General features: G+C 31.5%; 1 protein-coding gene across 2 annotated transcripts; it reads right to left on the bottom strand.

Moving 5' to 3' along the window:
- Nucleotides 1-764: 764 nt before the first annotated feature.
- Nucleotides 765-4,024, bottom strand: LOC131626940 (SAGA-associated factor 73-like). 2 transcript variants are annotated; one of them, XM_058897775.1, is made up of 7 exons: nt 3,925-4,024; nt 3,583-3,755; nt 3,389-3,454; nt 1,635-1,870; nt 1,334-1,447; nt 1,146-1,208; nt 765-1,064 (listed from the first exon to the last, which is right to left on the bottom strand). In XM_058897775.1, the coding sequence occupies exons 2-7, from the start codon at nt 3,731-3,733 to the stop codon at nt 993-995; spliced, it is 702 nt and encodes a 233-aa protein (XP_058753758.1). In that variant the 5' UTR covers nt 3,734-3,755; nt 3,925-4,024; the 3' UTR covers nt 765-992. The 2 variants fall into 2 exon arrangements, with proteins under 2 accessions (XP_058753758.1, XP_058753759.1); XM_058897776.1 differs by lacking the exon at nt 3,925-4,024 and adding an exon at nt 3,889-3,919.
- Nucleotides 4,025-18,086: the final 14,062 nt, after the last annotated feature.

The following is an 18,086-nucleotide window of genomic DNA, read 5'->3' as shown; positions in this document are numbered from 1 at the left end:
TGGACCCCACCCCCACCGATGCGAACAAACTTTGACAACATGGGTCAACGATTATTTGCAAGCGAGACTGAACGCATTGATTTCATGGGGGCCCTCGATCCAACCACAACAAGAAGGTCCTAGAGTGCAACAACGAACTAGGTGATCTCGCAATAATCGTTTTCAAAATTCAAACGACGATGAAATTCTATGTAACTTTATTCCTATTATGTAACTGTCTTATCTTAATGAAAATTATTGTCTCATTTCTCAATTGTCATTTATTAAAAAAAAAAAAGGGAATGCACTTAGGCGCCATCTGAGATGGCTTAGTGCAAAACAGATACACGTAGGAGCCATCTCACATGACGCCTCCTTTAAAAGATGCAATGTCAAAAGAAAATTATGAATTTTTATTTTTTTTTACAAATAAGCATTTTCATTTTTTAAAAGATGCAATATCAAAAGAAAATTATGATGCCGAATTTAAGAAACGAGATAAGTTATATAAATAGGAAATGACCGTTATGCAAGGGTAAACCAATTAAACTATCCAAAAGAAAAGTTGTGGGGTTTGGAGATATTAATTTAAGTCATATACCAAAATAAAAGTTTCAACAGCAACAAGATGCGCACACATCATGATTCAGTATATTTGTGATCCAATTCAACAACTAATCTCCAAAACACAGCAAGATTCTTCCTCAATATATCATAATCATATTAATATCTTTAACAAGGAAGCTTTGAATTTAAAGTTACACTAATATGTTAAGACTAACAAAAAATCAAATGCTGTTGGAAATTAATTACTATAAGGGGAGGGCAGTAGTGAGCAATTACAATCCAAATGGAAAGGAAACGCATAAAATTGTTGAAGAGACATGAAGGGAGATCAAAAAAGCCATATGTAGAGCATACATTAGGGTTACACATGCTTTGCACACAAAGGCAAATGGTAGTTGCGAGAAAACTTGCTTGACAGAATGTTGAATACAGACGTATTTCAGTTCTTATTTTTTACGGCTTCTTTTAGACGACCCTTTTGATGACCGCATTTTCCTTGAGTTTGGTTTGTCACGATTCTGCCATTCAAGATTTATATTAAACTTTAAAGTATCAATATAATTATTGTCTGAAAATTGAAATGCTAGTGTTTTTTTTACCTTCTTTTTGAATCTCTCCTTATGCTGATTCGGTACTTTGTCATTCTTTGGAATTGTATCATCCTAAAAAAGTAAATAAAATATTAGTTTTCCGCATGTTTAATAATAAATCCGGTTCTTCAATCGGGTAGGTCTAATATTTTGATTTAGCCGAGTTGCAAATGCAATCATATTGTTGAAGAACCAACCTCAGTATCTTCGGTTTCTTTCTCCGAGTCCTCTTGGTTCTCTATCTCACCATCGCTGTTGAGCATGGTCTTCAGTCTGCCTTCCTTGTGTTGTTTTTCAGATCGAGCGTGTCTCTATAGTAATAACAAAGCCATCATTAGATCAACATTGAAGGCAAGTAAAATTTTGACATTTCATCAGAGATGCATAAGAAGGACCGCAATAGTTGAGAGTTTATGACATTCTTCTCAGGCTATAATAGCACAAATAGTAAAGATTGATGCGTAAGGATATTGCGCAACCAGAGAAAAAGTGCAGTACCTTTGATTGAAGATGATTCCGCAAAGTATCCTCAGTCAAACAAATAATCCGAGGACATAGCCTGCACTTAAATACTGATTTTATTTGTACGACAAAAGCAGACTGTATATCTGCTGGTAGGGGTTTCTTTTCAGGCACCACATTAAACTTCTTGGAGTCGCGTTCACTAGAAAACTTGTTAATAAATACTTCCCTATCATTTATAGTTCCAGCATCATCTTCACTAAATAGCGGACCTGGAGTAATACCAATGATAAGACAATCATGAGAGACTGAGGTGACTCAAACGTCCTATGTGCAGGAAGCATTTGTGATAGTGTGCTGGTCATTAAGTAATTTCATCAAATATAAATTCAACAAAAATCTATGACCAAATCCTGCTTAAATACAATTCAAAAACTAACAATGCCCCTCAGTTCATCGAATGTATAACATATTCAGTTAGGACACCTGTTGAGCAGTGTTAAGAGCTATAAATATGATCAAAGAACTTATGGTCCTAGTGAAACTCAATTCCTCCCTCTGCCTTCTGATTCTGAAGGTGGCTCGTCTAGCAAATGTCCCTTATAGTCAATGTTTGAAATGTACCCTCTGATTATCCACTAAACTTTCTATAAAAAAAAAATATATAAATCCTGTCGGGGATGAAATAAACTCTGCCCCCACCAAAAGCATTGTTATTAGTGTGCCTAAGGATGGGAAGTCCCACTCTTTTTCTCAACCATGTCTTAAAGTAGTAAAACCCAAGAACTGTTGGAATTTAACACAAATAATACACCAAAATGTAGAGTCTCGGTGATTTGGTAAAAAATTATAATCACACACTTTTGTATCCAAGTTCACAGTTTGTTTAAAGGAGAAACTGAATTGAATTGAACTGAACCACAAAAGTGGTTTGAGAAAACAGAACTGAGCTGCAATCGCTTCACCTACACTAAATCAAACCACTTCCGTGGTTAAGTGCAATATAGTTTCAATGCTGAACTGAAATGATATATTTTACCTATTCAAAAATTTGCATTGCATTCAAAAGTCAAATACTAGATGCAAATTTAGGATGTTAGCCTTCAATTCAATACATTTTGCATCTATTTATTAGACTCGCAGCTAGAAAGATGGTTGGTTCTGTATAAAAATTCAGTTTATCTTGTTATAAACCCGCTTTATCTTCCACCCATTATTGCATTGCAGTCTTGAATTGAAACTAAGGAACAAGCAAGACTTGCCACTTGCCAGCATTGAATTGGACCTAAGTGGGAATATTGCACGAGTTTGAAAGGCAAAAGTTGAAATTTTATCGAGAAGGAAATTCTATGAAAAATAAACTTCTTAAATCCACTCAAACGACATCACCGTGTGATGAAAAACTAAGGGATAGAAATCATTATATGTTTAATATGGTATTTATCTCACCCATGAAATTTCAGTTTCAAATATAGTTTAAAAAACAACTCTTTCATTATATGGTTCATGGAGTAACAGTGAGAGGCTAACAGTTTGTTTGATTTCACGGAACTGAAGATGTCTCAAGTTCGCTTAGTAAACTGATAGAATAAAATAAAATTCAATTTGTATATTATTTTAACAGTTCAGTTTTTCTAATGGCAGTTTGGTTCAGTTCATGGCTTAGTTTGAATCTAAACAGTTGTTTGAACAGCCCTACTTCTGTATACGTTCTGTTATACCAGGGTCTAAATCGCAGAAATTGAGCTGAAGGATAATAACTCAAAGCAGAAATTACAAACAAACCCTACCTGCAGAGTTTGTATCAACAGTGTTTGCATCAATGTCATTGGCAGAGCTATCCTCACTTTTATACCCTACATTTAGGTTAAATAAAGGTACAAAATTTAATGAATTTAGAACATCATGTAACTAGTAAGTGCTAATACATCAACAATAAGACTTTTTGAGAGAGAAAAAAAACAAAGTGAATGAACGAACGAACCAGATGGTGAGCTAACTTCATTATCATCATCATCACTCTCCTGGCTTACTTCTGTAGTTTGATTATCATAATCTTCGTCTGAGGATGAAGAAGAATGATCTGAACCATCCCTATCGCCATGATCAACCTTAAAAAATCTTCTCTTTATCATTTTTTTTCGTCTCAATAGAAAACTGTTGCAAAAACACACGTGATTCCGTAAGAAAATCTATATAAAAAAACTATACAGGTTAGAGTTAAATGGCATGCATTGATTAAGTTTCAGAAGTAAGAAACATGAGAACAAATGAAGAAAACTGAAGATACCGCAAAGTAAGTGTTTGGTTGAAGTAGAGAACTTACGGTGTTACACGGAGAAGAAGAAGTTGGGAACGACGGCGAGAAAAGTTGTAGACAGAGAGAGTGAAACGGGTGAAAGTCTTGAAACTGACATGGATACGGATTACGGGTTTAGAACCTTGGGCTCAAGTAGGCCCATATATATGCCCAAATTCTTTCGGTGGAAATTTCGCGTGAATTCTACTTGCCAACCCAAAATTTTAAATGCTATCTCCCATTTTTCATTATTTCAAAAATGTTTTTGGTAAAATAGGAATAATTTATTCCGAACGAAATTTTTGATAATTAATTGAAATTTTTGGTAAGTTGCAATTAGTTCCGGAAATTTTAAAATTTGTGGTAAAATCCTATAAATTTTTGATAATATTCTGAAAATTTTTGAAATTGCTGGTAAAATCTCCTGGAAATTTCAAAATTTCTGGTAAAATCTCCCGGAAATTTCAAAATTTTCGATAAAAATCTCACTTTTAAAAAAAATTGGTATGTGCTTGAAATTTTCGATATCGCCCAAAAGATTTCAATTTACTTTGTGGAAACTTTGAACAAGGTTATTTTGGTCTTTTCATACACTTTGAGGGGGTGTCAGGTATAGGTATGGGGGTGGCAGGTTAATTTTTCAAAATTTGCCCTACTCCTATCATTATCCCCTCACCCCTACAATTTTTCAAAATATTACAATTCTACCATTTTCATCTATTAATTTTATGCAAAATCTCTTTTTTATCAGGTCACCTTAGCGGCGGGAGAAGATGGTGTACCATTAGGGCACTTCACATTCGATGATTTAATTCATAAATTAGATATAAATTCTCAAGTTTATAAACATTTAATTCCAATACTTATCCAAACAAAGTTTTATTTAATGTTGCTCTAACAACTTCAATCATCTTCAATGTTGCTTTAGTTCATTATTGTGAAAATACACATAATTCCTCTGCATATCTTGCAAAATTATGAAAAATTCACCAGACACATCATTTCTCTTCCTTTGTTTCTCTATAGATTTCAACTTAATTTTGTCATATTTCTCAACATTCATAACCAAACCCTTCACTGCTTTAACTTCATAAATCCCATGCCTAACCGGCAAATATCAATGAATTCTCATTATCTCTCGAACCACTTCATCAACCAAAATCCAACACTCAATCTCTGTAACAACCTTAAAACTTCAAAAATTTCAAAAATAGAACACCATAATAAAAACTTAGTTGGAAAATTCTAGTTCTAATTCAACGCTAAACGACAGAGAAGAAACTATTGAAAGTTCATTTGGTTTAAAATCTCATGATCTAAATTATTTGATCCTTGTGCTCACGAGTTTTTCTATTTGTTCTTGTTGTTCTTCTAGTATCACATAATCTCCATGAAAATCTGGGCATGACCCTTTTTCTCTCAGTGAATAAAACGTATACTTGTTCATTCTCTCTTTGTTTCAATCTTCTCCAGAAGCTACAAGATCATGCCACCACCTCGAAGGTTTAATTCATTCATATGCAAAACCATTTCTTTGTCGCCTAAGAAATCTAAAATTCTAATGTTTGATTGATTTCAGTTATTATGACAATTTCTCAATTACGGAACAGTTTCAAGAATTCTAATATTTGATTGATTTCAATTATTATGGCAATTTCTCTATTTCGGAACAGTTTCAAAAACTCTAATGTTTGATTGATTTTAATTTTAAGAAAAGAGTAATAGTTCTTATGAAGCTTAGAAAAGTATTTTTAGGTTTAATGTTATTGGTTAGGTTGAATATCTTCTTTTTACAAATAATGAAGATTTTAATATATATATATATATATATATATATATATATATATATATATATATATATATATATATATATATATATATATATATATATATATATATATATGAGGAGGGTTATATTGACTCCAAGAGTAAGTTATAATAACTTACTCCACATCTTAACCATTAATTCTTTTCAATCTAATGGTTAAAAATAATAAGGAATACTTTTCTCTTTCCACATTTAATGACTTATTATTTTTAACCATTAGATTGGAAAGAATTAATGGTCAAGATGTGGAGTAAGTTATTATAACTTACTCTTGGAGTCAATATAACCCTCCTCTCTCTCTCTCTCTCTCTCTCTCTCTATATATATATATATATATATATATATATATATATATATATATATATATATATATATATATATATATATATTTAATTTGTAACTTAAATGAAAAAAGTTTAAGTGGTTTGGTGGTATAGTATCTTGTATTGCAACCAATGTGACCATGGTTTGAATCCATGGTGAGGGCAAAATTTTGGAATTTTGTTGACCTTAGTGATAAGCATATGTCACATCAGTGCTAGGTGTATGCCAAGTGCCCCTTTATTTTAACTTTGACTAACAGACCTAACAGAAAGGACTAACGTGGCGTTGTTTGAAGACAAAAGGGTTTGAATCGGTCTTTTAAAATTTAAGGAACCAAAATGAATTCCGTGTTATAGATAAGGGACCAAAAAGAATATATTTGTCTTAATTTTATTATTTGATTTTTCAAATAAAATTAACTTTTTCAAAATTGGAGTATTCTACACCCCTACACTAGTGTATCAGAGAGCTTTGCTTAAAGAATTTTGGTACGTAGTTTTCCTTCACCGAATAAACTACAATAAAAAATTCCAATAGACTTATATGTATACTTGATAACTTACATAAAAGTTACTCGGTATAATAATCATTACCGGATAACTTGATTATAAATTTTTGTTAGTTTTCATGAAGTTCACCTAATAACTTACCTATAAGTTATATGTAATGCAAATTTTCACTTTTTTTATGTTTCACTAATATGAAGACCCCTTTACATATATACGATAAAGATAAGATAATAGTATATATTAATGATGCATTCTCAACTGCATAAAAATTTGAGACACATTGCTAAAGAATTCTCGAGGGTTGATTATGTGGGAACCAATATCCAAATATGCAGGTGTACTCTTAGAACATCATGTGGGTTTCCTTGTGCTTGCGTGTTAGGAAGATGTAGACTAGATAATGATCTGATAACTATAAATGTTGTTCCTATCATTGGACGAAATTAAGCATGAAAGGTATCTTAGAATTAAATCAATAACAATTAATCACATATACATGTTCTACATATTATGTCATATACTTTAGAGCAAAATATAATAGATGATACAAACATGTATATAGTTACAGGATCTACGACATGTTAGTATATGAGAGAAGAGATTGGAGAAATACTTGGATCTATTGAGAAAGTTTATGTTGGTGGTAATTACGAAAGTTAGAAAACAAACAACGAATAAGTGATGGCTTATATGATTCTTTCTCAAACGGTAATCCTAATGCCTTGAATACTCGTTAGATGAGGAGAAGCGATAAAATGCTTCTGTATGGTATATTGGGGACCATAGCCTATATACAAGGTGATGACCAATTACAGTTCCCATTATTGTGAAATGGATCATCTTGGAATCCACACATATTTGAGTTCATATCCAATTAATTAATAAATAAATTACTAAATATAAATCTAATTAGCCTTTTAAATTTATTTGACCACTTAATTAGCTCTTAATTTAATAAATAACTAATATAATTAAAATATATATATGCCCACATAATAAGCTCTTAATTTGATAAAAAACTAATATAATATATATATATATATATATATATATATATATATATATATATATATATATATATATATGCCCACATAATAATTACTGGAATATAATAATCAAATAATATTTAAATTATAAAATATTTCAACAATCTCCCACTTGGACAATATATTTTTTAATAATTATATCACAATTCTTTAGGCGCACATTTGAATGTTATTTATTTTTAGATTTTAATTTTACAATCTGGTCCACTTCCTACATCAATAATGGGACCACGACGGCTATCGTCACTGACGTTAGGAATGTTCGTGGTGCGGTTTGGGTGATTTTTACGCTAAAAGTCATCCGAACCGCAAGAGAAAAAAACACGTGGTTCGGTTGGCTTTTAGAAATAAAACCAAACCAACCCAAACTAATGTGGTTTGAATTGGTTCAGTTGGTTCAGTTTTTAGGAGATTTTTATTGAGTCATACATATACATATATAAGACAACATAACTTTATGTTTAATCATTCATACGTTATCATAAAATAAATTTATTGTCAAAATAAGTTTATACTTTGCTACATAAATATGAATTGCGTCTTACAATTTTATCTTATGTCTAATGAGCAATATACATGAAATTGTATTATTAAAAAAAAATTTAAAATACTTTTATATTTCATATATAAAGGGATATGAAAACTTTTTTTAATCTTATCCTTATCAATGTTAACAAATTAAAAATGAAAATAAATAAATATATAGTGACTTCATTTCAAATAAAATTAACAGTATTTATAATTAAATAATATTGTATTTTTTTATTGATATGTAAATTAATATAAATATCATATAAGGAATACAATAAAATATACACATATGCTTGTTGATTTCTCAAAAGAATGAAAAAAATATATATATATATAATGGTTTGTTCAAGTGTACACATTTTCCATATGCATATAAGAAAAATTATATATAAAATTCTTACAACCAAAACATAGGAAAGTACTCAAATTTCGATATTTTAAATTTACTTTAAGATAGTTATAATTGAGACCTAGTAGTCTCACTTAATAATTGAAATATCTCAAATATTATTGTATTTCATGTTGAATTTACTTTCAACATTATTGATGAAACTCTTTTGTGATATTTGAAGAGTACCTCTTGAGAATAATATCTAATTACCAAAATAACTTAATACAAAAGATGTTTTCTCGAGATCTTTCATCGCTAAATTTCATTAGAGATGTCTTGGTTTCACATAATAAATTATAGGGTTATTACCATTTAGGATATTTTTGGTTTTTCCCCCGGTAAAATTGTTTTTTTAAAAAACAACCTTGCCATTTCAAAATACTAACAATTTAACTCTTAAAGTCAAAATACGCAGGTTTCCTGCGAATTTTCTTTCGGATTTTCCTGCGGATTTTGACTTTAGGGGACTAAATTGTTAGTATTTTGAAATGGCAAGGTTGTTTTTCAGGAAAACCAGAAATGGCCAATATGGCAAGCGGGTAAAATGGTAATAACCCTAAATTATACTATTTGTTCACTTAATACAATAAAATTGACATGTTATATAACAAACATAAACTTACTCCCATTGACTTTATATTGCCCACAAATTTTCCTCTTATTCATCTCAAAATCGAATGAGAAAACTTAACTATAGAATACCTTTCTTAAAATCAAATATGACAATTATTATCATAATATTCATCTCAAACCCAAATGAGACAATTAACATCATACCGTTTATCTCAAAACTAAATGAGATGATTAACTTAGAGGACTATGTGGTATCGCTAAAGAGATGGTTTTATTAACTCATAAATGAATTTTGTTAATTTTCAAATCATATACTTTTTGTCTATTGACACAAATTTTCTCACGGCTCCACCATATTATTTCATTAATATTTCTATTAAGAAATACAATCTTAACATTCATCTCACGTAGTTCCAAAATATATATAACGAGTAAATAGTGTCGTGACTAAACATACATAGATTTTCAAGAAAATCAAATTGAGTTCTCTTTGAAGTCAACCATTTATAATACATGGTGCCCTAGTTTTTGAGGTGTTAAATTTGACCTTCATAAATTAATTTATCGACTTGCTTGAGAGAAAGAACCATAATTCTATATGAATTGGTTTATATTTAATTCTTCCTCATTTAATTTTGTTCTTTAACCATATCCTTTCCCCAATCTCAACATTCTCAATGAATTTTGAAGATTCCCCTTCAAATACTTTAATTTGTGGGATCAAAAAATTATATCTCTTAAATCTTTCAACAATTATATATGTTCACAAGTCATAATTGAAAGACTTTAATAATATTTGAATTTGAAAGATAAAATGAAACATTATTTTAAAATAATATAAAAATTATATTGTTTAAAAATAAATTAAAAACAAAAATTGTTCCTAATAATGTTTCACCAAATTATCTTTCAAATAAAAATATATGTAAGTGACGAAAATATTTTTTTTCAAAAAAAATAGCAAATAACCATTATTCCAAAAAATTTACCAAACTAACCACCATTCAAACAAAAAAAAGTTTGCCACACAGAGGATGTATCACTCTGTGCTGCATGCACTGTAAATAAAGAAGAGGCGCCACACTGCATGATACATGCTCCTTTGTCATGTTGTGCAATGTGGCTTTAGGTGCAGTAGCCATTCGGTGCGACTACTCAGTTGTTTTGGTTTTTTTAATTTTCTTTTAAAATAAGTAATAAATATAAATAAAAAATATTTTATAACAACATCTATAATATAAGAAAGGAATATGTGCTGGTTAATACAGCATTACCCTTGCTTAATTGGGTGACAAATCTCACTTATGGGGTTAATTATGGTCCAAAGTTACGATTTGTCAGCCCATTAGCCCATTTTAGTTGCATATTGATTATCTTTTAGCCTATTCCTTCGCTGCATCTTTTTTATAATATTATTCTTCTACTAATCAGTTGCATTTGAACCCTAAAATGCAGAAAAGGTGACTGCTGAACAGGTACTCAGTGATGTTGTTCCCAATGACCATACTGTTTGCAGATTGTAATCTTTCTTTCCTCTTCTCTTTCTTTCTTTCCTCTTCTCTTTCTTCACTTTTCACATATAGATTTCCTGTCCGGAACAACCCTAACAACCACCAAACTCTTTCTTCACTTTTCACATCTACGTTTTCTTCACTACTCAATCCTTTTATCTGGTTTTCTGGATTTTAATGGCTAGACCTTTTGAGTTGGTGAAGAACATTAACGATACAAAGGAGCTTTGGAAAGTGGCTGTTCTTATCCATCACAAATGGACCGTTGTCAATAAGAACAAGGAACATTTTGAGTTGGTTGTCGTTGATAAAGATGTAAGTTCTTCTATCTGCGATTTTTGTTTACTACTACTTCTGTTCATCTTTTTTGTTATTTTTCCTGCATTTTTTTTTCTGGATGTTTTTCTAAATCTCAAATGAAGGCTTAATGATACTTTGGGTTTAATAAAACTTTGGGTTGAATGAAACTTAACAAAGGATGAACATCTACGCACGTCAAGCTGGTTGTGAAATGCGCTTCTTTTCTTTATCCTTTTACTTTTTTCTTGCTTTTTCTATGAAATGTGCATTTTGTTCTTCGTGCTATATCATCCATTTTTCTCTTCAGATTACTAAACTTTAAAATACATATGTATTTCTAATTTCAGCTTTTGTTAAGACAAACTTCTGTTTTAATGGAAACCTGGTTTTGCCACCGCTGATTAGTTACTTTAAACTTGGTTAATGTGATTGATCTTTTAAACTTGGTTCAACTAACATGTTTCTTCATATGTGTTACCTCTTTTAAACTATGTTCATATGTCGTTCCTTTTTTTATATCTGCTTGCTCTCTGAAACTTTGCTTTTTGGTCTATTATACAGGGTTGTGACATCCATGTCAGGGTTCCACATCCTTTTAAACAGGCTTATGATTCACTTTTAACCGTTGGCAACACTTATACAATCTCAAACTTCCAAGTCTCTGTTAATGATTTACTTTTCAAGCCTTCAGATCACAAGTTTATGTTGACATTTACTGGTGGTACATCTGTTACCGACAAGAATAAACATCAAATTCCTGCAAAGCCACTTAAATTCACTTCTTTTACTGATATTATGTCTGGAAAAAGGATGTTATGAGTAATGATAGCAATTCTAAACTTATTTTTGGTGGAAAGGTAGTAGTATTTGGAGGAGATTTCAGACAAATCTTGCCTGTTATTCCTAGGGGTAGTAGATCCGATATTGTTCACGCTACTATAAATGCGTCTTATATATGGCACTCGTGTCAGGTTTTGACTTTAACCAAAAATATGCGTTTGAAGGGAGGTCGGACTGATGAGGAAACAAAAGAAATGGATCAGTTTTCAAAATGGCTATTGAAATTGGGTGAAGGCCGACTTTGTGAGCCTAATGATGGTCATGCTGAAATTGACATTCCACGTGATATCTTAATAGAACAGTTTGATGATCCTATTGTTGCGATTGTTGATAGTACCTACCCTGCTTTCTTGGAAAACTTTATATCTTTCGATTACTTGAAAAGTCGGGCTATATTAGCATCAACAATTGAAGTTGTTGATCAAATTAATAATCATGTTCTAAACATGATGCCAGGTATAATTTTACTCCTTACATTCTTAACTTCTACATTTAAAGTTAGTATAATAATGTATTTATGGTCTATTTTCTCTATTGGGGAATCCAAAGAATATTACAGTTCTAATTCAGTTGATCGTTCCGAAATTCATGATAACATCATTATGGAAGTTCTAACGCCTGAGTTTTTGAGTTCCCTACGAACATCAGGTTTGCCCAACCATATCATAACATTAAAGATTGGAACCCCGATAATGCTTATGAGAAATATTGATCAATCGGAAGGTTTGTGTAATGGGACTAGATTGATAGTCACCAAAATGGCAAACCATGTTTTGGAAGCAGAAATTATGGGTGGTAAAGGCCATGGAAAAGTAACCTATATACCAAGAATGGATATGTCTCCATCACAGTCACCTTGGCCTTTCAAATTAAATAGAAGACAATTCCCGATCATTTTTTCGTATGCAATGACCATCAACAAATCGCAAGGTCAATCACTAGATTGGGTGGGACTTTATATACCAAAGGATCTTTTTAGCCATGGCCAACTATATGTGGCCATTTCAAGGGTAACAACCAAAAAAGGGATCAAAATCTTGGTACATGATGATGATAAGAGACCAAAGTCTACAACAACAAATGTTGTCTACAAAGAAGTCTTTGCAAACATTTAATTGGTAAATACATCTATTAAATTTCTGAAGTTCTCTGCACTGTTGCATTCAATATAATTGGTTAATTCAATTATAAAATTTCTAATTCTTCTTCTGCATTTTGTTTCAGGCTTTGAATGTTGCAGAGAATTGATCTATCATCTTAGCTATACTTCAATTTAACACTTTTGTTACATATGTTCAATTTCAAATTCAGTACTCCAATGTTGAATTAAAACCATTTACTAAATGTTGTAATTAAATTTTAACTCCTGTTATGAGAATTTTAGACGTATCTTTAATTTCATATATGTTTTCATTTTTGATATATCTTTTCATCTTTACTATAAGTTTTCATATGTAGATTTTTGGAGTTAATCACAATCAAAGTTATGCCAATTATGCCAATTAAACAGTTTGTTAATAGAAACATTACTATATAAAACAGATGAGATACCTTTCAATAAGATTAATAACAACCTTTTTTTAATATACACTACTACTTCAATATAAATTACCAGACTTTTACATAATTTCCATTGCCATCCAACCTACTTAATATAACACTAACAATAACTTACATAGTTCCAAAATATAACAGTGATCAGTATTACAAAAAACACTGCTTGAACATTTTTAACCAACCACCACAAATTATGTCTTCATACTAAATATCTTACACCCTATTCAACATACTTCTAACTTCTTAATATCTTCAGCCTGGATTTAGCGATTCAACAAGGTCACAACCAATCTTGTAGCTGGAGGATCACGCAGCTTAAAGGACAACCTATCACCCCTTTTGAGTTGTTTCTCCCGGGAAAACTCATACCAACCATGTCCTATATACTTTTCAACACAGTATTTTCTCTCAGCAACATGGATTTCACACTCATAGCTCTCTCCTGTTTTTGCACCAACCAACTCAATGGGCCTTTCAATCAATTTGCACCTACGTATAACCATATGAGGAAGTTGTTGCACATAAAATAATTATTAAAACATAGGTATATATAACAAATTTATACTTCGACATTTCTTTTACTTACAAAAACATTCTTTCTAACACTCCTTCCAGATTTAATTTTCTTCTTCCATACAAAATACCTTGCCCTCCTACGAATTTCTTCTTCACTTGACTCATCATCTGAACTGAAATTCCATTTTACCACATTAGACACTATCAACCATTAATTTTAATAAATAAAAAAAAATCAGCATGGAAATCTTATAAACACAACATAACACAATACCTTTCACTATCTGAAGAAACGTGGATCTGAGATGGCCCATCCTTCGTTGACAATTTTCCTTTGTTAACATCAGTTGCATGCAGCTCCCCCTTCTCAACACCTTGCACGCGCTTATCACATCTTTCACCCAAAGCAATGTTTTTTCCCTTAACATCTCTAAGCCGATCAGCTTTACCAACTTCTTTTGAATCACGATCAATCTGTTGCATGTTACCACCATCAACGGCGGAGAAAACACGTCTTTCTTTACAATGATCATCTTTGCCAACATTCATAACAGCTTTCTCCGTCACCGTTTTTTTCTTTGCCTCCTTAGCTAGGCGACGATCTTCCATGTCCTCGCGAATTGCCTTCTCTATCTTCATACGTCTCCATGCTGTTTCCGCTTGCAAATCTTCCAAAGTTCTAAAAAATTAAACCAACCATTTTATAAATTTGTTAGTCAGGTAAATACTTAATGAAATTACGTATTTCAAAACAATTTACGAAAAGGAAAATCTAATTATTTCCTTTCAACGGGAAACTCAAACGAATTGAATGGACCCTTGCTTGACATTTCTGCAAACTACACAGTAGGAAGTGACTTGATGTTGTGTAGAGAGCGTGGTGAATCTGTGGAAAATCTAAATGCAGCTCTACCTACTTTATAGACACAGATATCCAACTTTTCCCCTAAACTTTTAGTACATTTTTTGGTTGGGCCTTTGGGCCATGCTTTAGAAATTACCCATTTCTGTTGGTTGGTTTATAATTTTATTATTTAAAATTTATTGCAGATTTTATATTTTCATCTTTATTGGCTTCGTTGTGCCTTGCCCCTATTCTCTACCCAATATAATCAAACAAATTACACAATTGTGATGGTTGGTTTATAATTTTTTTATTTAACATTTAATTCAGATATTGTATTTTCATCTTTCTTGGGTTCGTTGGGCCTTGGCCCAATTCTCTACTCAATTTAATCTAACAAATTTGCCCAGTTTGTTTCATCATTATTGGGTGCGTTGGGCTTTGGGCCAATTCTATAAATAAAAACTAAACATATTTGTTACACCTTAAAAACCCTAATGTAATTCAATTATCAAAACATAGAATAACGTTTCTATTTGAAACTATTACCAAACTAAACAAACTTATCCAGTAAGGCTAACCATTTAACACTTTTTTTTTTCAAAAAAATTTATATTTGCAACTATTACTCTTTTTTCTTTTTCGAAATTAACTAAGATTTCTGATAATCATTCTTTCAAAATAACATTTAGCAATATCACCCATGGAAGGCTCTAAATTAGCCTCAACATAAATTAACCTTACTTCATATAACACTTCATAATAACATCATCCTTAAACTACCAATTTCCAGAATTGTTCCAAAACATAATACTACCATACATTTTGTTCTAAATATTTAAACATGTCCAAAATAAAAGAGTTCATCACCAACAACACCCATAGCCTAAGCAGAATTCTTAAACAATTTCACATAAAGATGATCAGCAGCTGGTGTAATCCTAAACCGCACTGTAACAACCCGATTTTATTAGATATTTTATTTATTAGCTTATTTGTGTGTTTTATTAATTATTTGTTTATTTAATTATTATGTGGTATTACTAATTAATTAAAATATCTAATTATATTCATATTTGTGTTTTATGGTTTAATTAGGTTATTAGTAGTATACTATGTATTGGGCCTAATTAATAATTGGATGGGTGGGTAATAACATAACTAATCCCATTAAGAGAAAGATAGTAAGAAGAGGAAAACTAGGGTTTTAGAGATAACACAATTTGGGAGAAAGGAAGAGAAAGAAGAGAATAGAGGAGAAAGAACATAGAAGAGAAGAAGAAGGAAATTGTAGATTTCTTGAAGAGGGTGGATTTAAGAGTTAGAGGTAAGGGTTTGAATACAAGTTCTTATAGACTATATGATTGGGTAATGTGTTTTGTTGTGATTATCTATTCATCTTTGCAATTTCATGGAAACATAGAAAAGTTAGGGTTTATGAACAAATGCATGAATTGATGATTTGGAATGTGTTTAATGGATGTTTAATGATGTTATGATGTTAGAAGATCCATAATATGTGTTGTATTTGTGTTTATAACATGTGTTCTATTGTTATTCGTGATGCTTGCTGTTTTCCAACTTGATTAGGTTGAGTTTGGGGGTTTTGGGATGGGTTTCGTATGCTGTTTTCTGTGTTTTGGGGGTTTCTGAAATCGTCAGTTCGCGCCGCGAACCTCTGTTGGCGCCGCGAACTGCTTGGCAGAAATTTAGGAATTTTTGAATTCGCTCAGTTCGCGCCGCGAACCCAGTTGGCGCCGCGAACCCTGTTTTACAGAACTTTTTCCAAACTTTGAAAGGCCATAACTTTTGATCCATAACTCCGTTTTATGCGCCGTTCGAAGCATTAGGAAGCTAATGAGATTGTCTATATGATAGAATAGAATGGATTGACACTTGTTTTATTAATCATGATGATAATTTAGAATAACATTTACCTATATGTGTATGTTATGGATGAATTGTGCATGATCAATGTTCATGGATGTATTATGTGATATGATAACCGCGATTTATGTGATTGAATTCTAAATGCTAGTTGATGTGGAATAGTTTAAATTGGATGTTAATATATGGATAACATGTGATTACTTATGTGTGTATTATGAAATAAGACTTGTGGTTAATATTCATATATGTGTTAAGTGATGTGATATCCATGATATGTTATAATGAATATAAATATACAGTTATATGTACTATTTGAATGTGTCTTGTTGATAATGAGCATTTAAAGGTGTATGTATTGAGATGTGGATTATATACTTGTAAATGCTTTTATGTGCATTACGTTTTGGTATGTAATGAATAACAACTATTGGTAAGATGTGTGGTAATATATGCATGATGATTGTGATTGGATATATGATGGTTGTTATGCCTTGTTGTAATTGTTAATTGTGTTGTGAATGTTGTGTACAATTGGCGGATAATTCATAGAGTTGGATTATTGTGGTATGCGGTAAGTTAAGATTGATGGGATAATCTTAATTGCATAAATTGTTGGTAATTGTACATACATTCATAGCATGGTCGGCTTTATGGTGGAAGCGGTGAAACTTGGGTTCACATGGTAAGAGACGTTGATCCTTGAATGGAAATAGGCGTAGCAGACGTGATCCTTAATTGGAAATAGGCGTGTTGGCTTTGATCTTGTCCGGATCGGGAGCGTGGCTTGGATTCTAAACATTGAATCGGAAAGCGGTGAAACATTGGATTCACATTGGGTACCACATGCATAGAGTCACATGTCTTGCATTGAGTCACATTGGTGTTATGTGATGTTTGAATGTATGCAATTATGTGATTGTTATGTGTGTATGAGATGTGATAAGTGAATTTGGTGATTCATTTGATATGAATGATTGTTGTGTTATAATTGTGATATATGTGATTGAAACATATGTGATGTAGATGTGAAATTATATGTACTTAGAATCTAGATGCCGGTGAAATATGATTATGTACATTGTTTAGTAATCATGTATGATTATGTGGAATTGAATGAACTAGGTTGTATGGCAAGAACATGTGAATCTTGATTAATGGCATATGATGCATGTTTATATGAAGAGTGATGAATTCTTGGAATGTATTCTTGTTATGTTTTACATTTCCCATATTATGTTTATCTATAAGAAGTTGAATTCTCACCCTTCTGTTTGAATGTTATCCTTTGTTGGTAACGTGCAGGTTTCATGGATAGTGATGCTTCGAATGAGGCTTAGCGTCGAGATTTAGATCTCTAGTAGGGTGTCGTGACTAAATGGTCACTTGTGCTCTGGTCATATGTAACACATGGGAGTTGGGTTTTATGTTTTTATGACTCGATGTTATGAGATATTTGTTTACTCATATTGTATTCGTATTTGAATATGTTATTCTGGCTAATGTGTGGCCTTGAGCCAAGATTTTGAGAC

This window comes from Vicia villosa, unplaced genomic scaffold (assembly GCF_029867415.1).
Source record: "Vicia villosa cultivar HV-30 ecotype Madison, WI unplaced genomic scaffold, Vvil1.0 ctg.000339F_1_1, whole genome shotgun sequence".
Taxonomy (NCBI): Eukaryota; Viridiplantae; Streptophyta; class Magnoliopsida; order Fabales; family Fabaceae; genus Vicia; species Vicia villosa.
This window is presented reverse-complemented; position numbering and strand designations above follow the sequence as displayed.

Excerpts from the sequence above, each read along its gene's own strand:
- LOC131626940 (XM_058897775.1), bottom strand. The coding sequence starts at position 3,733 with ATGATAAAGAGAAGATTTTTTAAGGTTGATCATGGCGATAGGGATGGT. Across the intron at positions 3,455-3,582 it reads TGAAGTTAGCTCACCATCTG|GGTATAAAAGTGAGGATAGC; the intron begins GTTCGTTCGTTC and ends ACCTAAATGTAG. Across the intron at positions 1,065-1,145 it reads AGGAGAGATTCAAAAAGAAG|AATCGTGACAAACCAAACTC; the intron begins GTAAAAAAAACA and ends CTTGAATGGCAG.